Here is a 27,216-nt window from a genome sequence, read left to right as displayed (position 1 = left end):
CTTTATCACTTTCTGTATTCCGTTTATGAGCTATCACATGATTTCCCCAAGCAGGGAGCCAGGAGGACTCGGCTTGGGTGGCAGAGATCATCTCTGAGAATGCAGCTTTGCTCAAGCTCAAAACCCAAGTCCCCGTCAGGCTGTAGAGTCTGTGTCCTGCAAGAGCCTGGCTTTGGGCCTAGAAGTCTGGAACATTTTACTTGAATGTGGAGCATGGGACAGATAACTCACACTGATTGTACCAATAATCTGGTTAGGCCAATGCCATTAGCTGCAGAGATCACAATGAGTTCTGTGACCTCTGCACATGTAGGGGCCAAACAGTGTCTGGTGCAGGCGTGTGGCTGTCTTTCTGCCCGGGGAACTTAGTGCTTCTTCCAGGCACTGACCCAGCGGCCTTTGCATCCTGTTTGTCAGATCTGTGGAGTCTTGCCCTTCTTTGCCCTTGGCGTGGTTCTGAAAACCACAAAGCTGTAGGCCCATCTTGTTTTGTTTTTAAAATAATATCACAAATGTAATAGAAGCAGGGTCTGCCATTCTCCCCATGGCTGGCCCCTCATTCGGTCACCGTGACTCAGATGTGATCAGATTAAGGAGCCCCTCCCCAAACCCAGCCACTTTCGAGCCAGGGTAAATACAAGCTGTGGAGAAATGACTAAGAGTTCCATAATACCTAGTGATTATGACGACAGCGAAGAGTCGACACAGTGAAAGCTAACATCGACTACTGTGTGCCAGGTACCTTGTGAGAGGTTTCTAGTACCCCTCCCACCATCTGCATGGTAGCCATCCAGGGATGATAATCATTGACCCCCATTTTACAGATGGAATAATGGAAGCACAGAGAAACAATCCAAGCTAGTAGGTGGCAGGACCAATACTAACAGGAGGGATAGAGCTTTGAAGTCTTTACTGACTCCAACAAACATATCTCTTCAGTGGAGTTTTTGTGTATTTGCTTGCTTGCTTGCTTCTATTTTTTAGTGGCCTGATCTCATGCAGCCCAAACTAGTTTCAAACTTGCTATATAGCTGAGGTTAACCTTCAGTTTTTGGCCCTCCGGGGGTAGTGGTGGGGACAAGTGGATCTCAGGTTCTCACTGGCCAGCCAGTCTACCTAAGACGGTATGGTGAGCTGCCGGTTCAGAGAGACACGATCTCAAACAATAATGTGAAGAATAATGAAGAAAGAGAAATGTATGTCAATGTCTGGTCCTCCCACACCATAAAAAAAAAAAAAAAAAAAAACAGACCCAGCTTTCAATTCTTGTGGGTGTGTACTCAGGAGTGGGATTCCCAGCATATGGGATCTTTTCTTTTTTTTTTTAAATATGTATATGGGTGTTTTGCCTACATGTATGTCTATGTGCCAGTCTCCTGCCTGGTGCCTAAGGTGGCTAGATGAGGGCACTGGATCCCCTGGAACTGGAGTTATAGAAGGTTGTAGGCTATTATGTGAATGCTAGGACTCTTACCTGGTTCCTCTAGAAGTGACCTAACCACTAAGCAATCTCTTCAGCCTCTCACAGGACTTTTTGGTTTGGGGTTTGTTGAAAGGCTGCAATATAACCTCCCACAGTGACTTTTGGTTTCAGAACCTGTGTCTGCCACAAGTATATATTCCCCCTCTCAAATCTCATCATTGTAGGCACTGCGAGATACACACACTGGGGCAGGAGGATTTCAAGTTTGAAGCCAATTGTGGGTATGTAGCAAACCCTGTCTCAAAAAGAAACAACATAAAAGCCAAACCCCAAATAACTCCTGGTCTCTCGTGTCCTCGGATGAGGCAATACTTTCCCTGTTCTGATTCCAGAAGTCGCCTCTGCAGCGTGGCAGCCCCTGCCTTGGGGCTTATATACGTATAAGACCCAGAAGAAAACTTATATACTTCTTCTAGCCAGCACTACTGGCCCCACATTCTCAGCCCGGACTGGGGTCTCCAGTTAGTGTGTGCAAAGCTACCCATGGTTATCTTTGAGTCCCAGAGGCTTCTTGGGAGATAGGTCCAAACGGAACCAATGGAGGCCCAGGTCATGTCTGCTCTTCCTTCAGAGTGGGGTGCAGGGTCAGTGGAAGGGAATGGCTGGGATGGGGTGAGCAGGGCAGAGGCCATGTTAACACCTTTGAGGAATGACAGGGGGCCACAGTTGGACAAGCAGAGCTGGTGCCCCACATGAGGCAGAATGCTGCTTCTCTGGTCACCTCCCCAGCAAGGGCCGGAAATGATGAATGGAGATAAAGCCACAGACCTCACCACTCTCTCTAGACCTGCTGTCACTTCTGCATCACAGAGTAGGAATAAGACACTGGGGTGCATTGCAGAATAGCACAGTACAGTAGGATTTGGAACATGGACGACTGTGGTCAGAAGCTCTGCTGTGTGGCCATTGTCGATGCTCAGTGGGAAGGGCACGCACTGACAGCCCGAGAAGGGATTGAAGCAATGAGCACAGCCACACACCTGTGATTCCAGTGCTGGGTACCGGCAGCTGGGGACCAGGAGTTGGAGGACAGGCTGGGTTACATAGCACACCCCCACCCCCAGTAAGAGGTGGAATAAGTGTAAATATTTTCTTCTGACTTAATATTTTGGCTTCTCGGGGTAGGAAAGCAGTCGATTACAGAGGATGCATGTGATAAATCAGGAATAGTGTTTACTTTGCTCTAAGGTTACTTCTAAGTCAGTGACTCTGAGTTTCTAAGAGGTAACAGTGACCAAGGTGCCAGACCAAACAGATGAAAAACTGTATGTGTGCAGACAGGTCCTGGGCCAAAGAAAACGGAGCACTTCACAGGGTCTGGTCGCTTTAAGTCGGAGAATTCACAGGGCCTGTTGGGGTCACTTCAAGTTCTTTAAGGAACGAAGGGCTGTGAGTGTGGTTCAGTTGGCAAACTGCTCACCACGCATGCCCAGAACCCTGGGTTCGATTCCCAGCACTGTAAGGACCAGGTGAAGTGATGTATGCTTGTGGTCCTAACACTCAGGAGATGGGGAAAAAGGACAGGGGATTCAAGACCATCCTTGGCTACATGGTAAATTTGAAGCCAGCCTGTGCTATTTGTGACCCTGCCCCAAAACAAGACAAACAGAAGAAGATGTAATGGAAGTGAATAGGGCGGAACTCTGTCATACCACACCCTGGGGCAGACACTACTAATATATTGTAGAATGATTTTCTCATGCGCACAGATATTTCAATAATTGAGCTAAGATAACACTACAAGCAGCTGCTGACAGGAGAGTGAAAAATTTGTATTTGTGACTCACTTCTCATCCCACTTGGGGTGCAAACGCCCCATTTATTGATGAGGTACAGAGATGGGGGTTGTATACTTTCTTCAGGATGCAACATGATCAGACTTGGAACGTCATTTCTGGTTAGTTCAGGCTGTGATAAGCCTGGGGTTTCCTGTTACAGAGGCAGGTCTGGGAGTGTCATGCCACCAAGGATTGGGGGCAAGGAGGGGGGGTGCCCGATACTGAGGGAGACACTGAAGACTGAGGCAGAAACTTCCTGGGAGTTCTGGCTAGGGACAACAAAAGTTCATAAAGTACAGAGGAAATAATTTTCTGAAAGGTTTTGAGTCCCAGGAAGTCAGGGCCTCCATTTGTTATGTGTCACCCCTGGGCCTGTGCTTGGAATGGAGTGGGCCCCAGTGGTTGAATGGACATGGTTAGTAGATGAATCAGAAAATCTAAACAGAATAAACGGAAGAATTCTTGAAAATAAGAGCCACAACAATGTATACAAAGTGATGTGTGTGCTTGTGTGTGTGTTGGTGGGGGGCACGTGTGCCTGTGTGTCTCTGTGTGTGCCTATGTGTTTATGCGTGTGTCTCTGTGTGTGTCTGTGTGTATGTGTGTATCTATGTGTATGTATGTATGAGTGTGTGTGTGTGTATGTGTGTTGGTGAGGGGGGGTTACATGTACCTCCATGTGTGTGTGTGTTGGTAGGGAATACATGTTCCTTGTGTGTGTATGTGTGTGTGTGTGTGTGTGTGTGTGTGTGTTGGTGAGGGTGGTACATGTACCTCCATGTGTGTGTGTGTTGGTAGGGAATACATCTTCCTTGTGTGTGTGTGTGTGTGTTGGTGAGGGTGGTACATGTACCTCCATGTGTGTGTGTGTTGGTAGGGAATACATCTTCCTTGTGTGTGTGTGTGTGTGTGTGTGTGTGTGTTGGTGAGGGTGGTACATGTACCTCCATGTGTGTGTGTGTTGGTAGGGAATACATGTTCCTTGTGTGTGTGTGTGTGTGTGTGTGTGTGTGTGTGTTGCGCGTGCTCGACTGGCCAGGAAGAACGACGCTGCAACAGGATCCTTCTGCACACGTTTATTGGGAGAGCTTGATTGTAGAGGCGAAAAGACTTCGAGCCCAGAACTGGTGCTGCTTTTATAGGCCTAGGAGGGGCGTGTCTCACACCCGGATTGGTTATGCACTAAGCCTCATTTGCATGATCCTCATCTGATTGGCTACTCTCTCTCAGTACCTTACAGTATCATACCTCATTTGCACGTCTCACATCTGATTGGTTACTCTCTCTCAGTACCTTACAGAACCTCATTATCATACCTCATTTGCATGTCTCACATCTGATTGGTTATACTCTCAGTACCTTACAGAACCTCATTATCATGCCCGGGCCAGGCAGTGTCTTTGCAAAAAACTTTACTGCATATGTACACATTGGTTGTTTGTCCAAACTTATGCGTGGTGGCCAGCAGTTGTCAGTGCCACTCTGCAACGGCACATGTGGCTTCCCACATGTGTGTGTGTGTTGGTGAGGGTGGTACATGTACCTCCGTGTGTGTGTGTTGGTAGGGAATACATGTTCCTTGTGTGTGTGTGTGTGTGTGTGTGTGTACATGGAGACCAGAGATTGGCATCAGGTGTCTTTTCGTCTCCCACTGAACCTGGAATTTGCCTGTTCAGCTACACTGGCTGGCCAGAGAGCCCCAGGCTCCACCAGTCACTGTCCCCCAGCTTTGGGATTAGAGGTGTGCACAACCACTCCTGGCTTTCCCATGGATGCTGGGAAGTCACGTTCCCTGTGTGTGTGCAGCAAGCACTTTACCCGTCAAGCATCTTTCCGGCTTTGTGGATGAGTTTTGTTAGGAAACCGTCCATGCTGAGGGATTGCTTGTCTGGCCTGCATTCATTCCTCTACGATCTTAGCACCCACTGTTTGCTGAGTGGTGTCCCTGAGGGTTGTACATGTTCTATTTTCAATCCCTGTAATACTATGACATAGATATTGTTTTGAGGAGTAGGACACTGGAGTTTGGGGGAGATAAATATCAAAAGCTACAATAGAGGAATGAATGATAGAACTAGAATAAAAAACTGTAAATTGTGGCCATCGCAGTTTTGAAAATGTATTTCTGATGACAAAGTGATGGGCACTTGCAGCCGTAATTTTGGGTAATTTTAAGAGTTTCTCAAACCTCAGATTTCTCACCTGATTGCAATGTGTGCCATTTAGACTGAGCTTCACTGATTGGCACCAACTCCCTCTGCTGGAAATTGGAGGCACATTTGCAAAGGACAAGCAGAGACAACACGCACAGTGACTGTCCGCTCCTCAGGGACTGCCAAGCCTTGTAGATCACAGGAGAAAACAATTGTGGTCTCTCGTATCTCTGTTGTTCTTTGTGTGTGTGTGTATATATGTTCCTGGGTGTGCACATGTGTGTAGGCATGTGTAGAGGCCAGATGTCAACCCTGGGTCCTTTCCAGTCACTTCCTATTTATGTTCATTGTTTGTGAGACAGGTTTTTCACTGAACTGGATGCTCACGGACTGGCCAGTGAGCCCTAGGAATCCTGTCTGTGCCGTGACAGCACGAGGATCCATATTATCCATATTCCTGTTCAGGCCCATGCGCTTGTAAGGTAATTCACTGACTGAGCCATCTTTTGTCTCTCTTTTCCTCTTGCTGACATTCTCAGCCACTGAGGCAGGGCCCTTTCTGAGAGTGGCGTGCAGTGTCAGAAGACGCTGCCGCTGGCCACAATGCAATGATAGGCTGTGGAAAGCACTGCTTTAGATCAGCCTGAGTCCCCCACAGTTTCATCAGTTAGGACCACTGAGGAAGAGTCAGGTCCAGGAAGCAGAGAGAATATTGCTTAGAATGAAGGAACATCCAAGGTCAAAGATAAAGGCAAACATGTCCAACACCAGGGGTCCTTGGGGCTAAGATGAGTAGTGACCCTGTCCTTCCCCAGCCTGGGAGCAGAAGGATGTAGATTCTGGTCTCTAGAAGCCTTTGCTTGTTTCCAGGGTCCCTGTCTTCGGAGACCTCCTCCCCTAGGGAGGACAAGCATCTTGTAGCAGAAGGGCCAAGTCCCGTGCCAGTCAGATCAGTGCTACCTGTGTATTAGACCGAGCAGGAGCATCCCTGTTTCTCTGCCCCTACAACTTTCTGGGATTTAGAAGGCAAGAGAAAATCAAGAGAACTCATTTTCTCAGGTACCTACTATGTGCCGAGCTGTTTTTCCTTATTCCCGCCAACTGCCTAACTGGTAAAATAAATCAGACATGTGGGGTTGGGCAGGCCCCTGGGTGTGCCCTGGGACACTTGCCCAAGGCTTTCTCCTTGGAGGCAAAGCGTCCATGTTTCCTACCAGCCCCTAAGGGTGAGGCAAAGGCTCAACCACTTCTGAGGAAAAACGAAGTCAAGCACGTTTCTTTCCACCGCAGAAGCAAATGAAAACCTTTGCCAGGCTCATTAACATGCATGGCTTAAGATGAAAAGTCTAGAAATTCCAGGAGCCCCCTTTGTGCCTTGCTGTGGAAGAGTTCTGTGTGTAGAAGCGGGAAGAGGAAGAATATTCATGGAGAGGCGAGCTGGAAGGGCTTTGAAGCCTGGCAAAGGCCCTGGGGTAAGGCTTCCTTCTGTACAGAGCTGAGCAACTTTGGTTTTGTTCTGGGTAGCTTTGGATTTTATTCACTTTTTCCTACTTTTCAAGGGAGCTGAGGAAATTCTTTGTGATGTATTTTTAAACACTGGTTTCTTTTTATTTGCATGTGAAGCATGCCTTTCTCTCTCTCTCTCTCTCTCTCTCTCTCTCTCTCTCTCTCTCTCTGTGTGTGTGTGTGTGTGTGTGTGTGTGTGTGTGTGTGTGTGCAGAAGACAATTTACAGAAGTTTGTTCTCTCTGTCCATCATGTGGGTCTTGGGATTGAACTCAGGCCAGCAGGCTTGGCAGCAAGCACCTTTAACCAATAAGGCCATCTTGCCCTGTGATATATTTTTAAAGGAGGTTGATCTATTGATAACTTAGAAGTAGAGGTTCTTAATCGTGGGTACCCACCATCATCACTCTCCCAATCTACTCAGAAAAAGACCACGTCTCTTTCTCTGCCCACTTTTTATTTATCTTCCGTCCATTTGTTTCTGAGGCAGGGTTCCTTGAGGAACTGAAGCTTACCCACCCTGCCCAACTGACTGGCCACAGGGATGCTCCTGCCTCGGCCTCTCCAGCACTGGTGTCCCAGGTGTTCCTCAGCACACCTAGATTCACGTCTGAGTGCCGGAGATCAAACTTGTGTAGCCCTGGCTGTTCTGAAACTCGGGCTGTAGACCAGGCTGGCCTGGAATTTCAAGATCTACCTACCTCTGTTTCCCAAGTGCTAGAATTTATTTGTATTTCATGTGCATTGGTGTTTTTCCTGCATGTATGTGTGATATGCAGTGGTGTCAGATCCTCTGGACTTATAACCATTTGGATGCTGGGACTTGAGCTCAGAACCTCTGGAAGAGCAGCCAATGCTTTTAACCTCTCTCTCCAGCCCCCTTTCAAACAACACTTGTGCTCAGCCCTACTTCAAAAGAAAGAGCTACCACTGGACTTTACCGTTAAGGATGCAAATAAGCCACAGAACACTAACTCTGTTATCTCTCCTTAGGTGGGATCATTCTTGCTTGTAATCTCATCTGCCCCCTTCTCAGTCTAGATGTAGTGTTCTGAGAGGGGTCCCCAGGCTTCAGCCAACTGCGAAAAAGTCTACATTGCAAAAAAGGTCAAAACTTCTGTTTTTATGGTTTGGTTTGGTTTGGTTTTGACATAGGGTCTTGCTATATAGCCCAGAATAACCTCAAACTTGTGGCATCCTCCTTTCTTGGCCAACCCCAAGCAGCTGCTAGCTGTTTTGAGTTTCGCTCTGACTAGGCCTGGAACTCTTAGTGATCCTCCTGCCTCAGCTCTCCAAGCCCTGGGATTACAGATGTGTCACCACACCCTGTTCTTTGTGCTAGTCTTTAAGGTTAACTACAGATCAAGCAGGGGAAGGATTCCAGATGTGTGGGCTAACATCTGGGTGCCGCAGAGGTCAGAAAATCAGATAGGGCAGCATGCTGGGAACGGTTCCCAGAAGCAATGTCAAGGACAGTTTGGATCCCAGGCTATGCTTGGTAGGGAAGGTAGGTGATGTTCTTAGAATAGAGGGCTCGCAGGGGCTCTGCCTTGAGGAATTTTGTGAGTTTGGTCCCTTGAGCCGGGCAAACCCGGAGCTTAGCCATCCCTAACACTCTTGCTAACTAAACTCAGACCTTATGTGCCAGGTAGTTAATTTGCAGAGTTAAGGAGAGCCTCTTTTGGGTGACAGGAATGTGAGGGTCCTGTCCAGTTGTCCCCTATCTGTTGTTAGTCATGAGGATACAAGGTTGTCCCTCTGTAGGTTGCTGGGTGAGTGAGGAGCAAAGCCACAGGAGGTCACCCTTTGTGGGTCTCGGAGCTTGGCACCATTAGGGTCGTCATCTCCTCAGCTCTAGGACTGCAGCCCCACCTCAGGGTCACTGGGGAGGTGCTGTTTTTTTCCACTTGAGTCCTTCTTGTCACATCGATGTCCTACAGAGCATTTTAGATGCAGGCTGTTGCCAAGGCCTGGAAGGCGGCTGTCTCCTCCAATTATGTGTTGACTGAATTAGTCCAACACTCAGCCTTCTCCAGGGCCCTCAGCCCTCCTCTTTCAGAATGATTACTATCAGCGACATGCATAATTAGGTTTGTGTTTTAAAAGAATGACTCAGGCCACCAGAGGGAATTGTGGGGAAGGAAAGGGCTAGTGGCTGGAGGTCAGCATCTTTGCTGGGGACAAGATATGGCGCGAGGGAAGGGGAGCACTCTCTGAGGACAGTGAACCTCACTGATGAGCTGAGGCTGTAGGTAGGGAGAGTCCAGTTAGAAGAGTCTTGGACCTGGGTTCTGTCACCACCAGCACCATATAAACTCGGCCTGGTGACATTGTGTGTACATCATGAGACATCTACCAGAAGACCACTGGGACACGGGTTCAAGACCATAAAAAGTCTTTACCAGCTGTTTAGCTACTACTACACTGGGTGTTTGGAACCCAAGCACAGCTCTGAGCATTTCTCAGGGTGAGCTTTTAAGCACAAAAAAATACATCCTGGGTGGACGCAAGCTCAGTTAGCCAGGAGCAGAACGACAGAAGCCAAAAGGCAAGGTCAGTACTTTTAGGAACTCATCCAGAACTGTGGGCTTTGATGGATTAGGTCTTTGTTCTTATTTTTGGTGCTGCTGCCTACATGCTGGGTTCCAGGGCCTGAATGGTGCTTCCATCATGCTGTCATTTGTGTTAAGGTCTGGGGGCCTTAACATAGATATAGTCCTGAAACCCTGCACTCAGTGGGTAGAGGCAGGAGGATCAAAAGTTCAAGTTCATTCTTGGCTAACTAATGAGTTCTTGGCCAAGACACCTGAGACCCAGCCTCAGAACAATCCATCTGCCACATGTGTGGGAACCCCTTTTATGTCTGAATCCAAGAACCCCAATCAGAGCCCCCCGAAAACCCCATCCCTGGGAGAAACTGGCCCCCAAAGAGCCCCTTTGGGATGGTTGGTTGAGCAGAAGCCTGGCCTTCTCTGTCTGTCTCTAGTACCAAACACCTTCTCTAGGGACCCAGGTCTGGATTTAGTTACTGGGAACCTGGCAAGAACTTGGCCGTCTGCCATTTCTGGCCCTAACCTGATCACATGGCTCTGAGCTTTGCTGTACCTTGCAGTCTGGCGTTTGTAGCACTGAATCTCAGATTTAGGGGGCAGAGGGCAGCAGCATGGGAGAGGGTGAGAAGGCTTGACTCAGCTCACCTCCACTGACCTAAGGGAGGGGAGGGTGGATGGGGGGGCATGGCTAGTGGGTGGAGACGTGAGAGCCTGGGGAGAGGAGGGGTTCTCTTTGGCACCATTTGCTCCTTGGTCGGGGTATCAGTTCTAAAGGAGGACGTATATTTTGGCTCATGGTTTCAATCTGTGGTGAGCTGGTCTTGGGGACTGTGGAGAAGCAGACATCATGGAAAGGAACACATACATGATAGCACAGCACATGGCTGCTCAAACCATGGCCAGAGAAAGACAGGAAGGGAAGAGAAGAGGGAGGGAGGGAGGAAGGGAGGATGGGAGGGAGAGAGAGGGAAGAAGGGAGGGAGGAAGATTGGGGACCAGGAAGACGTTTTAGCTAAAGCAAATCTTGGCCCAGTTCTTTAGAGAAAGTACTCAGGGACTCAGGCTCAAAGAATGTACTGGGAAGCCTTGGAGGAGTGTGGTGTGAGACTTCATGACCAGGCAGTGGGATCAGGTCCTGATGTGGGTTGCTAGCTGCTCTGTAAGGTACATCTCTGCTCCTAAGGATCTGGGGCTGATGGAAAGGCAGTTGTGAGAGGAGTTCTGGTGTTGGCTGTGAGTTAGGGGCAGTGTGTACTCCTTACCTGAAGGTGTTGAGCCAAATCCAGGGTGGTGGGGGTTCGTCTCACTGGGGTAAGGATATACTGTCACCCTCCTCTTCCCTAGGCGGTGGAATGTGGGAGGGAGGGGGAATTGGCAGGTGCAGGCTACCCACCCAGACTTTTGCTGATGCTAGCTAGCACTTACAGATGAATAATAAGGACCGGCTGGCATCGGCCCCTGGCTCCTGCCTGGATTTTCCACCAAGCTGTCTCTATAGCAGGGGCCAGGCCAGAGCCCTGGGTGAGGTTGCTCCAAAGCTCTGAGCTGGTAGGACAACTTGTAGCCCCATCTCTGGGAAAGGCTGCAGACCCCACTGTGTTGGAGACAGATGTGCAGTTTTCATTACTGGCTCCTACAACTGGCTTCATTCTGAGGTCAAAAAAGGAGTCTCAGCAGTGGGGAGAGACTGACCTAGAGGCCTCTGTACCTCTGCATACCCACACAGCACACATAGACACACACACACACACACACACACACACACACACACACACATGTACACGCACACACATGTGTACATACATGCACATGCACACACTTGTACATACACACACACACACACACACACACACACACACACGCACCTTAGAATTCGCTGATGTGAAAATCAACTGAAGAATGGAGGCCACCCACCGTTCTGGGTATCTTGAATCAAGGTCAGCCTAAAAGAGCTGACCAGCAGGGAGGGTTCCCCTTCCTCAAGAGCTCTGGAATATTCACTGCCTCACACTGTCACCTCCTGCCCCCTGCCTGCCCTTAGCCTCTGTGTTTGCTCTAGACTCTAAAGCCCTAGCTTAGGGTCAAGTACAACCGTGCCACTCACTGGTGACCCTGGCAAGAGACTGATGATCTCACTGCCTCACTTTCCGTGTATGGAAAGCAGGCTTCTCTGCCTAGTATAGGAGAGAAGGTGGTCTGAGGGTGGTGAGTGGGAGGTGATTGACAGGTGGTGTAGAGTGGTGGGAGGGGTGTGGGTAGAAGAGGGGGAGAGGGGTGACAGGTGGGGCCTAGCCTGCAGCACTGACCAGTTGGTTTATACTTTCTGTCCTCTGTTGCCTGCTTGTTGTCTTTGGCGAACTAATCGGTCTTCTGCATTTCTCTGTCCTTGTCCTCTCTGTTGTCCTTGTCTGCTAACAGAGGGCTCTGGGAAGTTGAGTTGTGGTGAGGCAGAGCCCTGGTGTAAGCCCTAGGTTGGTAGTCATTCAGTAGGAAAAATAGTCACTTACTAGAATTGGCCCCACTAGCTCAAACTGAGGTGAATCAGGTTGCTGGAGTCTACCTGAGTGAGTGGTGCTTCCGCCCTGAGGTGTGGGCTCTGAGGGCAGAGGCGGGAGGCCATGGTCTGTTAGTGTACACAAAAAGAATTTATCCAGTAATCACAAGAATGTTAGCTTAGTTAGACACAGAGGTGGGCCATGGGTATATGCTAAAGGAGGCTAAAGACAGTCTGAGATAATGTAGTGTTAGGCACACGACATTCTAACACTCCACATCAGGAAGTTCTAATTAGTCAACTTTGTAGCATCTTTAACACAGGTGAGGCCTTTACTAGGGAGTCCGGTTCACAGTTGTATTGGAATTAATTGAGCCTGCCAGGACCTTATCTCCAGAGTAGGAGAATTCTGAAGTATTCGGTGGCTAGGATGTCAACATAGGAACTTTGGGCAGGGAGAGCAAATCTGAGATGATGCATTAACATTTTATTTATTGGTAATAGTTGTCGGGGCAGAGTGGCACAAGCGTGGATGTCAGAGGACAACTTTACAGAGCGGTTCTCACCTCCACCTTCTCATAGATCCTGAGAATAGAACTTGAGGTCATCAGACTTGTGTGGCAAGCACTTTTATGGGCTGAACCAGCTTGCCAACCCAAATGGGGTGTTTTGAGACTAGTAAGAATGGCAGACAGAGTGCCCCTTCTCAAGGGGCTGAGGGACTTGTGTTTAAATCTCTCCTTTCCTTCCCACCATGATCCAAGGCTCACTTTTCTTCTCTGTAAAATGAAACCCAAACTGTGGGAGCCTGCTGCTGGCCCCACAGGGGTGCCTTGGAAACTTGGACCCATTGCCATCCTCCCACCCCACCCCCACCCCAGGCTTTTGACCATGAATCAGAATCGCTTTGCTGACAAACCGTGAGCTTAACAGAGTAACAGAGATGCCAAGTGACGCCTGTGTCTTTCCCCACTCTTTCAGGATTGCACCAAGGTATCGGGCAGTTTCCAGGAGGTTCTTGCCAGGTCCACAGTTTCCAATTCCACTTTCAGGCCTCCCGCCTGTTTTTCTAAATATAGCTCCAGACAACAAAGAAGGCCTCCATGGAATGGCTGCAACCCATGACCAACTTCTGGGCTATCAGGCTAAGGAAGGAACAGGACAGACAGACAGATAGGACATGGCTACAGCTGCATAGAAGCCTGGAAGCCCTATGCTGCCTTTGCCAGCTCAGGCACCCAGAGTCTTGACTTTGGTTTTGTGTCTCAGCCCTGGTAAAGGCAGCGTCATCAGGCTGGCTGTGGCCCATGGGCTGCTACTGAAGGGAGGGGCCAGGCTGAGATGTACAGAGATGAGATACCTGTGGCCAGCTCATGACCCTGAGCAGATTCTTCAAGCGGTTAAAACTGAAGTAGGGATGTTGGACCCCCAAAAGGAAAGCAAGCAAACAACAACCAACCAAATATGAGTGCACACGGCCCCAGGAACTATATGTGGTGGGTGAATGGATACTCTTGGCCCACAGAGTAGCACTATTAGGAAGTGTGGCATTGTTGGAGTAGGTGTGGCCTTGTTAAAGGAAGTGTGTCACTGTGGGGGTGGGCAGTGAGACCCTCCTCCTAGCCACATGGGAGTCAGTCCTCTGTTGTTCGTCTTTGGAACAAGATGTAGAACTCTCAGCTCCTCCTGCACCGTGCCTACCTGAGTGCGGTCATGCTCCTGCCTTGATGATAATGGACTGAACATCTGACCCTATAAGTCAGCCCCAGTTAAATGTTGTCCTTATAAGAGCTGCCTTGGTCATGATTTCTGTTCACAGCAGTAAAACCCTAACTAAGACACTATAAATTTCTTGTTCTAATGTGGTAATGGTTTCATGAAGGTCACTTTTTTTTTCTAGTAGCAGGAAAATGAAACTAATCATAAACCAAGGCAATGTATCTAGGAATACACTGGAAGGTACAACAGATAGGGGAGTTGCTTCAAATTGGGGAAATATCTGCTATAGGCCTTGGCTGATATCTGATGACAATGTGGGTTAATAGAGGCTAAGGGTCAATTTGTACATTACAAGAAAATTTAGCTAACAGTCAACAGAAATGGGTCAAATATAGAAGTGGGAACCAACAGATAGCTATGGGGTGAAAAATAGCCCAGAACAATCTGGCTCTGTACCTGTAACATTCGACTCCCCACAATTATTTAAGACCTGCAACATTCTGACTCCCCACAATCACTTATAGTCTGGTCAGAGAATTTTATCCTGTACAACTTTCTTCACGGGTATGTGGCTTTTGTTTCTTTGTTTGTTTTATTGTTTTGTTTTTTGTTTTTTTTCTGAGACCTTCTGCTCACAGGAACCTTAACTATGTTGAGGGGATTAGAGGAAGCCCGTGCTGATCTGTGGGCACTCACCTTGCTGTGGTAGAGCCCTGTGCAATGATGAGACAGGCGGCTCTGCAGACCTCTGTGGGGCAGGGGTTTAGGTTAGCATCTCATGTCTTTGCTGGGCAGCTTGATTGAGCCAGGGCTCCTGACTCCGACCTTGGTCTTCAGTTCTGGCTCCGTTTTGAGCAGCAGTCTGCCTTCAGTTCTAGAATCTAAGATAGGAAGCCAGTGAGGCCCTCAGCCCTCAGAAATCAAAGCACCTAGGCTTCATGGCCGTAGACAGGAAGCAGCAGAGCCTTCCAGCATCCTGACCTCTGACCTCAGGTCTCAGCCACTCTGGTGGCCTGGGCACAGTTGGGTTCCTTGGATACTGTAGGGTGAGCTTGGATGTAGATACAGTCCCTGAGCACAGGAAAGAGATGATGGAACTCAGAGAGTTCCTTCCTAGCCTTCCTGCACTTCCTAGCCGTGTCAGCCCTTGCTTCTCAGCCATGTCAGCCCTTGCTCTACTCAGGTTAGAGACTCCAGCCTCCCCCTCATGCGGGACCTGCCCTTGCTGTAGAGGGAATCTCTGGATTGGACTGTCTTCTTTTTCTTTGTTCCCTCCCATGGTTGAAGACAGATTTCTTAAAGGCAGAGCGAGCCACCCCCACCCCTACCCCATAGTCATTTCTGTCCCTGTGCCTGCTGCTTCTTCCTCCTTCACAAATGTCACCTCTCCCACTCTGTTCCCTTTCTGTTAGGTTTTGGAAGAAATATCAGAAGTGTCCTGTCGCACTTCCCAAGCCACCTGTGTACAGGAGGGTGTGTTGGGGAGCCAGGGAAGACAGCCTTAGCACCCCAGGATCCAGGACCACAGCACAGCCAGCCTGTTTTAAATAGCATCTGTACCAAACATACACTTCTCCCTTTGTCATTACAGACAACATAGCCATGATGAGCGTGGTGTTCGTGATGCACGGGGTACTAAATCCAAAGATGATTATGTAGTAGGATATGTGTGGGTTAGGTGCAAATTCTGTGTCCTTTTATATAGGCGACTTGGGCATGTGTGGAGTCTATATACTTGTGCAGATGTGTGGGGGTGGGCACATTGGAGATGGGCATGCTGGATGAAATCCCCTTCACCCCTGGGGGATACAGGGTCAACTCGCATCCTCAGGACCTTTCTTGTCACTATGGGATCTTGGATCCGGCAGATACAGGTTCAGCCCCTTGATGTGAGATCCTCTGCTTTCTTCCTGGTGTACAGCAGATTGTAGCTCACCTAACACTTCTGGACCGCTGAGCTGGGAAAGTTAGGGGAACAGAAGGACAAAGGGATCTGCCTGCTAGACTGGGTGAAACCTGGGCTGCACTGTTGCTCCCTACAGAGGCCAACCCCCTGGGGGTGAGGGGAAGGAACCTGCATCTTCTGAGCTAGATGGACGGGACTCTGGGGTCATGTGTGGGAGAGTGACATTAGATTGCTTTAGGGGTGTCTGTGTCAAACAGGCATTCTGACTCAGGATGACTCTATCACCCTTAGAAAGGGATGGGGGGAGGGGGTGGTGTTTTAGGTGACTCCATCTTTCTTCTTGGCTAAAGAGCCTTGCTTGGTGAGCAGAGCACAGCCCAAGCTCCCCTTGGTGGGCCCTCAGCTTAGGGCTGCAGCTACTCTGAGCCAAATACCCATCTCCTCAGACCTACAAGATTGACCAAGGGACACTCAGTGTGACCTGGGTCAAGGACACCAGCTACTTCTCAGTAACAACACTTGATAATAGTAAGCAACCCAGGGCTTGTTTGCTGGGACCCAGCCTGTGCAAGCTCTGGGTCTGGTCCCTGTCCCCCGCACTGCCCCCCACCCCCATACACACTGGTTTAGTTGCCTCAACTCAAACAGAGTGGAGCTGAGGACCAGCCCCAGGTACCGAGGTTCATGCCTGACACACCATGCTTTAGCATGCATGGCTCCACACTGGCTCTCAGGATGGAAGATGCTCATAGGTGGGGATGAGGCACATCCTGTTCTTCACAGAGACCCTTCTAGAATGTTTGCCTGGGTTCCAGGACACCAAGCCTCCAAGAGCCCTCCTCATCTCTGATTATAGTATTTGGGAGCCCTGAGCCCCTCCACTCAAGGGCTGTGGTAGGAAAGAATCCGTCTACTCTGCTTTAGCCATACCTCTTGGGGGGTGACGTGACTTTTCTGTGCCGCCATTTTCCAGTTGGCAACGTAGAAGTGACCCCCAAGCTGCCTCTTGCTGAGAAGTTTCTGTCCCGGAGAAGAGGTGATGAATGGCGTCCTTGCCTGTGCTTCGTCTCCTACTCCCTTTTCCTGGGGCTGAGCCTGACCATGGGTCTGACTCACAGATGGACAAATGTTCTTAGCTGAGTGGAACTGGCAGCCATGAGGAGTCCCGGGACTGGGAGAGTGGGATTCCAAACTTCCAGCTTTCACTTTAAAGCTCACCTTGCCTCTTGGCGGCTCCTTAGAACCCAGGAGCCCGTGGAGGGCCCTCTGTGGCTTCCAGGGACAGTGCCAAGGGTCTCTGGTATCTTCCTAGGCAGCAGAGACTGCTGGGCCTGGCCTCCAGCCCTTCCTGGGCAGTCACACAGGGCCTGGAACTCATTAGCACCTTTTCTTAAAACCATCTGTTCTATGTAGGAACAACTTTGAGTCCCCATCCTCCCTGCCCTGGGTGTGGGGGGACACTGAACACAGATGGCCATTGTGTGGTGGATGTGGAAGGCTCACAGATCCTGGGGGGTACTGAGAAGTAGACCCCCCCTCCACGTGGACGGCATGGAAGGATAGATAAAAGTGCTGGCCAGGCTGGCTTCTGGGGTGGCTAGGGCTGGTGGACACTTCAGGGCCGGCGCTTCACTTAAGACCCAGATTAACCCGGATTCTGCCCTTCCAGGGCAATGCAGATCTACCCCTCTTTGTTTTACTGACAAAGTTGTCCCTGTCTCTCCGCCCTCCAGGAATGTATCATTGATGAAGACTGTGGGCCCACCAGGTACTGCCAGTTCTCCAGCTTCAAGTACACCTGCCAGCCATGCCGGGACCAGCAGATGGTAAAGATGCCAGCAGACTCCATTGTTGTACCAGGGAGAGAAGATTAGAAGTCCCAGGGGTTCTCAGCTAGGCTGCTTGCAAGAAGAGCCTCTCAGTGATGGGGAGAAGTCCCAGAGGGACTGATTCCTGGAGTAATCAAGATGCCATTCCAGCAGGCCTGCAGCCACTTCACTCCAGGATCTCTGATCACAATTGTGTGGCTCATGGGTAGCAATGGGAAAGAGGAGAAAACAGGAGGCCCCGCACTGGTCCCTTCCCCTGGGACAGCAGCACACACAGCAGTGCACACATACTGTCCCCAGGCAAGGGAAAGGGCCACCTCTATCCTCCTGGGCTCCTCCCGGGCTCCCTTCCAGTCTCATTAATAAATGTGCAGAAGGAGGAGGCAGGAAGAGGCTGGAGCATTCCCCCACTGCGGCACTCAAGCAACGGAAACTCATCGGGCCATTTGGACAAAGCCCATGAACTCTTGACATTTTCTTTGACAGTAAAAAAAGCACAATAAGTTCAAGAAATAAAGGGTCCTGTGATCTTGCTCTGTCCCTCTTGGAGAGATAGCTGCTGTAGTCCCTCCCCCATCCCCCGCCAGGCCACTCCCACATCACAGGGCACAGTCCTGGAGACCCCTAGTTGCTCTCTGGGCTCCTGCTTCCAGCTTGCTGTCCCTAGCCTGGGTCTTCCTGGCTCTGCCTTGACTGGGCAGCCTGTTAGACTCCTGCTGCCTCTGCCTGTGGCCTGAGGCACCTTCCCTTCTGACAGGGGTTAGTTAAAAGGGTGAAAGGTACAGTTGTGGGATGGAGGCGCCAAAGACACACAGGCACTGTTAGACATCCACCTTCTCAGGTGCCATTTTCCCAGAGCTTGACCCATCCTGTACCAACAGCCACACTTCCATGCTGGCTCCTGGTTTCTACCTTGGGTCTGCCTCTTCTCCTTGAGATAGGGGGGAAGGGGGAAGTTACCTTTGATTGATCTGAGCAGGCTGGAACACCCTGCTAGGCCGTCCAGGCTTCTAGGCTAAATCTTGGGGCTTGTGTTTGTCTCATTTCGCTGCAGCTATGCACCCGAGACAGTGAGTGCTGTGGAGACCAGCTGTGTGCCTGGGGTCACTGCACCCAAAAGGCCACCAAAGGTGGCAATGGGACCATCTGTGACAACCAGAGGGATTGCCAGCCTGGCCTGTGTTGTGCCTTCCAAAGAGGTATGTGGGTTCTCCAGTAGCTGTTGGGGAAACCTGCTCCCAATCTCACAGTCACAGTTTGTTTGCTGGGCCTTAGAGTGCTTTCCACCCTCCTACCCCCCAAAGCAGGGTCTTCAATGACCTCACCAGCCCCACAGCCTCCTACTGGGGTAGGGTGGTAAGACGAGCACTGGGTTTGGTTTTTCCTAGTGTTGACTATTCCAGCTAAGTTCTTTTAGGATGTATGAATCCTGGCCAGAGGGGCAGGACTCCTAGGTGGGTGAGATTCCAGAAGCCCTTCCCCCATTCCTCAAAAGCACCATTGGCTCCAGGATTCTTTGTGTGAATTCTCCTTTCAGTTCCCAGCTTCAGTTCTCAGTGCCTCCCCCTAGGCCAGCTCAGGCCCCCTCCTTTGCGCGCAGTGTGTCTGAAAGCTCTCAGCTGCCTCTGGGCTCTGCTTTCTCAGCTGCACTGTTCCTCCAGGTACCTGCCACTTCAATGATTTGCTTGGAGGACAACATTCTAGAGATTGCTCCTCTAGCCCCCACCCCCACCCCAGCCCCTCTGACACCTGGAATCTCCTGTTTGCAAGGCCTTGTCCACCCAGATCCACTGTCCTCTTTATTTCCACTCCTTGGCCCAGCTTGTCATACTACACTGACCCGGGCCTTTTATTGGCACTCTGTCCCTGCTTAAAGGACCTTGGTTCCATGGTTCATTTCTGCAGAGGGTTTAGCATCTTCAGGCAGATTCCTGTAACTGCTCTAGTCCTCAGGAGTTGGTTCAACTGCTGTTCTTGTCCTTTCCACGACTTCAATTCTAACCTCACCTGGGGCTGAGGGAGGAGAGCAAGGCCGCATCCATTTCCCTTCCTGTCCTCATGGTGACTCTCGGTTGGCTCCAGGCCTGCTGTTCCCCGTGTGCACACCCCTGCCCGTGGAGGGAGAGCTCTGCCATGACCCCACCAGCCAGCTGCTGGATCTCATCACCTGGGAACTGGAGCCTGAAGGAGCTTTGGACCGATGCCCCTGCGCCAGTGGCCTCCTATGCCAGCCACACAGGTGAGGTCCCTTCTGTTGACTGCACTGGGGGCTGAGAGCAGCCAAAATTATCATCTGGGAGTGGGGGGGGGGCTCAGGAGTAGGTTTGGCTGGGAGGAGATATTGATTCAGTGAAGGGCAGGTGTGGCTGGAGGTGTCCCTGGGTCACTAGGATAAAGGCGTCCAGGCAGCATCCGATCTGTAGGTTGGGGCTCTCTTAGATGGTGATTGAAGCTTCCCAAGTGGGTGCCCTAGTGGGAGGGTGTGGAAGGAATGAGCCCAGACCATCCCATCATAGCGGGGGAGGATACTGACAGGCAGAAAGTGAAGATCACCAATGTGGAAGGCACTTTAGTGTTAGAGGCTCAACTTCGAGTTGGAGAAGTTGCTCTCTACATCTTTCTGCCCTGCCACAACCTCTACTCAGCCTTCCATTCTGCCGGAATCCAGGGTCATAGGGAAGACAGGCAGAATTCCCTCTCCTTTCCACTGAGGCCTAGGTTCACAGAGTGTACAGCAGTTGTGGGGGAACAATGTGCCTTCTGCTTGGCATGCAAATGGGCAGAGGGCTTAGGGGACTCTGTGTGACAGTGAACTTTCAAATCCCCATCATCAGGGCCTGCTTTCAGGCAGACAAACCAATAGTTAGTCTCTCTCTCTCTCTCTCTCTCTCTCTCTCTCTCTCTCTCTCACACACACACACACACACACACACACACAAAAGATTGTCCCCAGCTTCTCCCAGCTGACTCTTCGGGAAGAAGTTGACAGAAAACCTAACAAAAAGTAGTGAGTGAGTGAGTGAGTGAGTGAGTGAGTGAGGCCTGAAGGCCCACAGAGTATGGCCCGAGGTTTCACATGTAGTTGACATGCTCCAAGCCTGCTCTCCAGGATAATGGAGAGAACCTTGACTAAATGTCCTTGACTCTCTTCCCCAGCCACAGTCTGGTGTACATGTGCAAGCCAGCCTTCGTGGGCAGCCATGACCACAGTGAGGAGAGCCAGCTGCCCAGGGAGGCCCCGGATGAGTACGAAGATGTTGGCTTCATAGGGGAAGTGCGCCAGGAGCTGGAAGACCTGGAGCGGAGCCTAGCCCAGGAGATGGCATTTGAGGGGCCTGCCCCTGTGGAGTCACTAGGCGGAGAGGAGGAGATTTAGGCCCAGACCCAGCTGAGTCACTGGTAGATGTGCAATAGAAATGGCTAATTTATTTTCCCAGGAGTGTCCCCAAGTGTGGAATGGCCGCAGCTCCTTCCCAGTAGCTTTTCCTCTGGCTTGACAAGGTACAGTGCAGTACATTTCTTCCAGCCGCCCTGCTTCTCTGACTTGGGAAAGACAGGCATGGCGGGTAAGGGCAGCGGTGAGTCGTCCCTCGCTGTTGCTAGAAACGCTGTCTTGTTCTTCATGGATGGAAGATTTGTTTGAAGGGAGAGGATGGGAAGGGGTGAAGTCTGCTCATGATGGATTTGGGGGATACAGGGAGGAGGATGCCTGCCTTGCAGACGTGGACTTGGCAAAATGTAACCTTTGCTTTTGTCTTGCGCCGCTCCCATGGGCTGAGGCAGTGGCTACACAAGAGCTATGCTGCTCTGTGGCCTCCCACATATTCATCCCTGTGTTTCAGCTCCTACCTCACTGTCAGCACAGCCCTTCATAGCCACGCCCCCTCTTGCTCACCACAGCCTAGGAGGGGACCAGAGGGGACTTCTCTCAGAGCCCCATGCTCTCTCTCTCAACCCCATACCAGCCTCTGTGCCAGCGACAGTCCTTCCAAATGGAGGGAGTGAAATCCTTTGGTTTTATTATTTTCTCCTTCAAGGCACGCCTGCCACTAAGGTCAGGCTGACTTGCATGTCCCTCTAACGTTCGTAGCAGTGTGGTGGACACTGTCTTCCACCGACTGCTTCAATACCTCTGAAAGCCAGTGCTCGGAGTGCAGTTCGTGTAAATTAATTTGCAGGAAGTATACTTGGCTAATTGTAGGGCTAGGATTGTGAATGAAATTTGCAAAGTCGCTTAGCAACAATGGAAAGCCTTTCTCAGTCACACCGAGAAGTCACAACCAAGCCAGGTTGTGTAGAGTACAGCTGTGACATACAGACAGAAGAAGGCTGGGCTGGATGTCAGGCCTCAGATGACGGTTTCAGGTGCCAGGAACTATTACCATTCTGTATCTATCCAGAGTTATTAAAATTGAAAGTTGCACACATTTGTATAAGCATGCCTTTCTCCTGAGTTTTAAATTATATGTATACACAAACATGTGGCCCTCAAAGATCATGCACAAACCACTACTCTTTGCTAATTCTTGGACTTTTCTCTTTGATTTTCAATAAATACAAATCCCCTTCATGCAAAAAAATTAAAACAATCTGTAGTATAAAGAGACAAAAAAATTCCATAGAAGCAGATTTTCCAGGCATCTGCAGTTTCCCTCTTTTAGAATCGGAATTCGTTGGAACTCTCATCCTTGTCTGGATGGGAATTAGCTTTAACAGAGAAACTACTTCACCCTCTCCTGAAAGAACAAATGGAATATATGAGTCTTCTCTTGGAGGCTCTTTCCACTCAAATGCAGTTCTGGGGCTGTGCTAGCATTGATACTGTAACAAAACGGCTGAAGCAATGAACTTATATATTTAAAAAGTTAGGTTAATTGGGTTCACCATTTCAGGTTTCAGTCCTGATCCCATGGGGTTGAAACTAAGGAGAGGCAGCACAGCGTGGCAAGGGAATGTGGTAGAGTCAAGCTGCTCCCTTTCTGGCTAACAGGAGAGTGGGCAATGTGCAGTCTTGTGAGAATGCCCAGGTCCTGGGGGGAAGGGAGTGCCCTGGACATCACCTTAAAGGTGGAGACTTCTGCAGCTTTGGTTTTAGTTACTCTTCTGGGTGCTACAATCAAACGCCCAACAAGAAGCCACCTGAGGGATGAGGGTTTATTTTGGCTCCTGGTTCAAGCAGGGAGTCCTTCGTGGCAGGAGTGCAAGGTTGCTTCCTGCAGTGTGGAGGATCAGGAAGCAAAGAAAGAGCAATGCAAGACTCAGCTTTCTCTCTTTCCCTGATTATTTATTCTGGAACCCCAACCCTTGGGGTGGTGCCGACCGCAGTAAGAGTGAGTGTCCTTTCCTTAGAACCCTCTGAAAACTCTTGGCCTCATAGAAATGTGCAGAGGTGTGTCACCTAAATTGTTCAAATCCATTCTGTTCCAAGACATGGGAGCGCTATGTGCTAAGTCTTCCACATAAGAGCACCGAGTACCTCTTAAACGCCTGTAAATCGCATCTGAAGATACCACAGTAAAGAGATGTAAACATTTAGGAAAACAATAAATGTAACTGATGAAGTCACCTGTGTCCATGGTATGGGTCCATTTGTCAATAATCCTGTGCTGGTTAGGATTTTCTGTATTTTATCTGCTATGCTGAAATCCTCTGATTTTATGGATAAATGTTAAGATTCAGAATAACTGAATAACATATTTAAGAAAATACTCTCAGGTTGATAAAGATTATTGTAGCCTCCCAATATTGGCATGGGGACCAATTAACAAGCAGGTCTTTGGCCAGGGGGTTATTTTATCCAGCTTGCAACAGAATTGTGACACATTAAGCTCTTTAAGGACTAGATTAATGAGGTCGCTGCATGTTTAGGGCAGCAGGGCAGCAGGCTGATTCATTATGCCTCTGAATTTTACGAGATATTAACTGATGAAGAGATGTGGCTTCAAAAAGATGGATTGAGATAGCAGTCAGATGAGGTGGCATCTAGGGGACATCTATCTTGGAGGTGTCCTGTATTCAGTGTCAAAACTTACCAGGGCCACTCTATCTCATGGATCAGCAGGCAGCTATGTGCCAAGGGCTTCCTCAGAGCCAGATTTGTGATGTGCCCTGAGGGTTCCCAGATGAGAGCCCAAGCTCTGAAATCATCACAGTAGAAAGCAGGCCACAGCGAGACCAAGCAGTGACTGACGCCGTCAATCCGGTACAGATTGTTAGAGGAGCCTCGAAAGAGTACTTAAGATGCAACCAGGAAGCGCTTACCAGGAAGTCAAAAGGGGACATGGGGGGAAATGGATAGGATTCTCAAAGGAAGCTTGAGGAAATGCTTAGATGAGGCTGAAAATTGTTTTGAAATTAAAACCAAAAGACAAATAATAAACCTGTTGGGTACTGTACTAGCTGGTTTTGTGTCAACTTGACACAAGCTGGGGTTATCACAGAGAAAGGAGCTTCAGGTGAGGAAATGCCTCCATGAGATCCAGCTATAAGGCATTTCCTCAATTACTGATCAAGGGTGGAGGGCCCCTTGTGGGTGATACCATCCCTGGGCTGGTAGTCTTGGTTCTATAAGAAAGCAAGCTGAGCAAGCCAGTAAGTAACATCCCTCCATAGCCTATGTATCAGCCCCTGCTTCCTGACCTGCTTGAGTTCCAGTCCTGACTTCCTTTGATGATGAACAGCAATGTGGAAGTGTAAGCTGAATAAACCCTTTCCTCCCCAACTTGCTTCTTGGTCATGTTTGTGCAGGAATAGAAACCCTGACTAAGACGGGTACCCATCATGCATCAGGCCCTGTCTCAAGAGCCGGAGTGAGTTGTGAATGAGGGAAAACCAGAATTCCCTTCCCAGAGCTAACTACCACAACATAAGGACCCCACGAGAGGCCTGAATGCTCAGCTGAGGTTATGCCTCACCATTGTTAATGGACCATGGGAAGAGTTGGACAGACTGTGACTCTCAACTTCATGCCTGTTCTTTTCTTGGATCAGGTTCCTGCCAGGGAAATGGCGGGAGCTGAAGGTTTGGCTCCTTAGTAGTGATCCCAGCAAAGGACCAGGCTGCCAAGGATGGATTTCCCCCTCGGGAAATGGGAGAATTCCCACCTTCCCATCTTCCAGGACAGGCACTTATGATGTGGCATTTGGCTTGACAGCCCCTGGGGAAGCTGGGAACTGCCAGGCTGCCATCCTCCAGGTCTTCAGAAAACACTTACTTCCTAGCTTCTGTTAGAGTAAGCTGGTAGGCATTCCTTGACTCCCAGTCCACGGATGGCTTTTCTTATTTCTATGTCTGTTAATACTTGGCAAGAGGGACTTAGGGAGGAGAGGTTTAGAATTTGAAGGAATTGTTCATGATGTCGTTACTGCAGGAGTGGAGGTGAGTGGTCATAGGACTTTCCTATCAGGAAGCAGAGTCACTGGGAAGTAATGCAAATCACAAGGCCCACTTCCAGTGACCCACTCTTGTCAGCACAGATCCACTTCCCTGATGTTCCACAACCTTCCAAGGCAGGAATGCAAGCTGAGGACCAAGTGCTCAAAAACAAATGGGTGGTGGTTGTTTGAATGAGAACTGTCCCCTATAGTCTTAGACATTTGAACACTTGGTCCCCAGCTGGTGATTATATTTGGGGAGGTTTAGGCAGTGCAACCTTGTAAGGAGTATGTTTTATCTAATATCACTCTGCTACACATCTTCCTGCTTTGCTGCCACGTCACATCGCAAACATGGGCTCTGAAACTGTAAGCCAAAATATTTTTTTTGGGTGAGGGGTGTGTGTGTGCCCTGGCTGTCCTGGAACTCACTCTGTAGACCAGGTTGGCCTTGAACTCAGAAATCCACCTGTCTCTGCCTCCTAAGGGCTGGGATTAAAGACATGTGCCACCACTGCCTGGCTAGTTATGTCTTTTGTTGATGGAACCTATAGACATCTACCATTAGGTCTGGGTGGGGGGAAGCAGGGACAGATGGCTGCTCATCTCTTTCCCATACCTCTCTTCCCTACATCCTACATCGGGCAGCTTTAGAACTACAGTGTGCACTGAGGAAGCACACCATGTTGAATGAATGATACAAGTTTAAGATCATACTGTTGTTAATAATATAAAGCAATACAAGTTACAGCTTGTACTGAGAACAGGTTTCCTAGTGGGCTTATTCAACAGGGCAGTCTAGCTACCAGACAACCCACCATTTCTTTTATTTCCACAAACTAGCAAGCGGGCTGAGCAGTGTGAGGTTTTTTTTTTTTTTATTAATATTTTTTTAAAAAAGATTTTTCAATATTGTGAGTGTGCTTTCAGTATGGAGAAGTTGACAGCACTCAAAAGCAGAAAGGGGTGCTATCTTCCAATAATTTGGGGTTGGGGCATACCAGTCAATTCCCAGTTCCCACATGTCCTGATCAACTTCTCTGGGGTGGTTAGTAGTGGCGGTGGCAGGGGCAGCACATCTCTCAGCTCTCCTTTGCCTTCCTACCTTGGCCAGGCTGGTCCCTGCATTCTCTAAATGATCACAGACAGTAATGAAGAGTTTATCCAATGGTTTTGGTAGCTTCCAAAAGCCAACTTGTGAAAAACAGAGATCTAGGAATGATGACTCCTACATCGGCTGCTCTAAAGGAGCATCTTCAAATTCCACGTTCACTTAGGTGAGCTGTCCAAGAGCCTCTTCTGAGCTACAAACGGGACTAGAGAATGGAAGGCATTCTACTTTGCATCTGATTCCAGGATTCAGGACATTTTAAAAGCACTATTAGTGACCAAAGTACTGTTTTGTTTTAAAAAAACCATACAAAACTGTTTGGAAGGAATAAGGATCCACAGTATTGGACAGACTATAATTTACAAGTCATAGGTTCAGGAACTTTGAGGTCTTTGTTGCTGAGCAGAGGTGGGATCCAGAGGGAGTATGACAATACCTAACCACCAATGAAATCCTACAACAACCCAGCAGAAGGAATCTTACTGCATTCTGGAGTATGGATTTATAGAGTAGAGCCACTATACTGCTGTGATGCTGGGCTCTCAAGTGGCTCAGACCATCAGGCTACCTACTTCTGACCATGGGTGTATCACTATAAGCCACAGCAAGGCTGGCAACCAGTGGCTCTTCTGCTCACTCTCTAGCCAGGGCCTGGGATAATCCATCTTCCTAATTGTATCACACTTCTTATTACAAGGCATTAACACTCTAGTGTAGGCTCCTTCACTTTGTCACAATTACTATCCCTTACATAGATTCCCTGGGTTTGAGAAGTGGACTTTTAGCAAGCAAGCCTCTGTAGGCCTGGTAAATAGGATGTAGCTGTGAAATGAGAGTTGTGGACCCTTGACTAGAATGCCTTTCACCTTAGCCAGGGCCCCAGAAATACAGCCACATGGTTCTAAAAGTCTGCACTTGGCTGACACAAATTCATCTGACCTGCATAAAAGACCTTCACAACTGTGATCTCTAGAGAAGGGTCATAGCTCAGCACGTGACCTGCCTCCGGCTCAGGAGATAGGCTAGCACAGGTTTCACAGCCTCCACTAATTCTCCAAAGCCGGAGGGACTGAACCGCAGTAGCCTCCTACTTCTGACTACACTGTGAAAAGGTCCTTGGCTCCTTGCTTTCACTCTCTACCAAGCACTGAGAAGTGAGCTCTTGAATTTCCTTTTCTATGAAGCACTCCCTCTATTCTTCATATGTGCACTATGCCTGCAATGACACACAGCAGCAACAGACCCGAACAGAAGGCACAAGAAGGGGCAGACAAATGGGAACAATTCTGCCAGTCATGGAGGGACACTATGCT

The 27,216-nt window shown here is 49.3% G+C and overlaps 1 protein-coding gene across 4 annotated transcripts in view; it reads left to right on the top strand.

Moving 5' to 3' along the window:
• The window catches only part of Dkk3 (dickkopf WNT signaling pathway inhibitor 3), a 43,464-nt gene extending 20,477 nt beyond the window's left edge, over positions 1-22,987 (top strand). For all 4 annotated transcript variants that reach the window (NM_001360257.1, NM_001360261.1, NM_015814.3 and 1 more), the window contains 4 exons: positions 17,324-17,416; positions 18,474-18,618; positions 19,502-19,658; positions 20,576-22,987. In NM_001360257.1, the coding sequence (NP_001347186.1) occupies positions 17,324-17,416; positions 18,474-18,618; positions 19,502-19,658; positions 20,576-20,795 (615 nt within the window). In that variant the 3' untranslated portion in view covers positions 20,796-22,987. The remainder of the gene's footprint in view (positions 1-17,323; positions 17,417-18,473; positions 18,619-19,501; positions 19,659-20,575) is intronic.
• Positions 22,988-27,216: the final 4,229 nt, after the last annotated feature.

Source organism: Mus musculus, chromosome 7, assembly GCF_000001635.26.
Source record: "Mus musculus strain C57BL/6J chromosome 7, GRCm38.p6 C57BL/6J".
Classification (NCBI taxonomy): Eukaryota; Metazoa; Chordata; class Mammalia; order Rodentia; family Muridae; genus Mus; species Mus musculus.
This window is presented reverse-complemented; position numbering and strand designations above follow the sequence as displayed.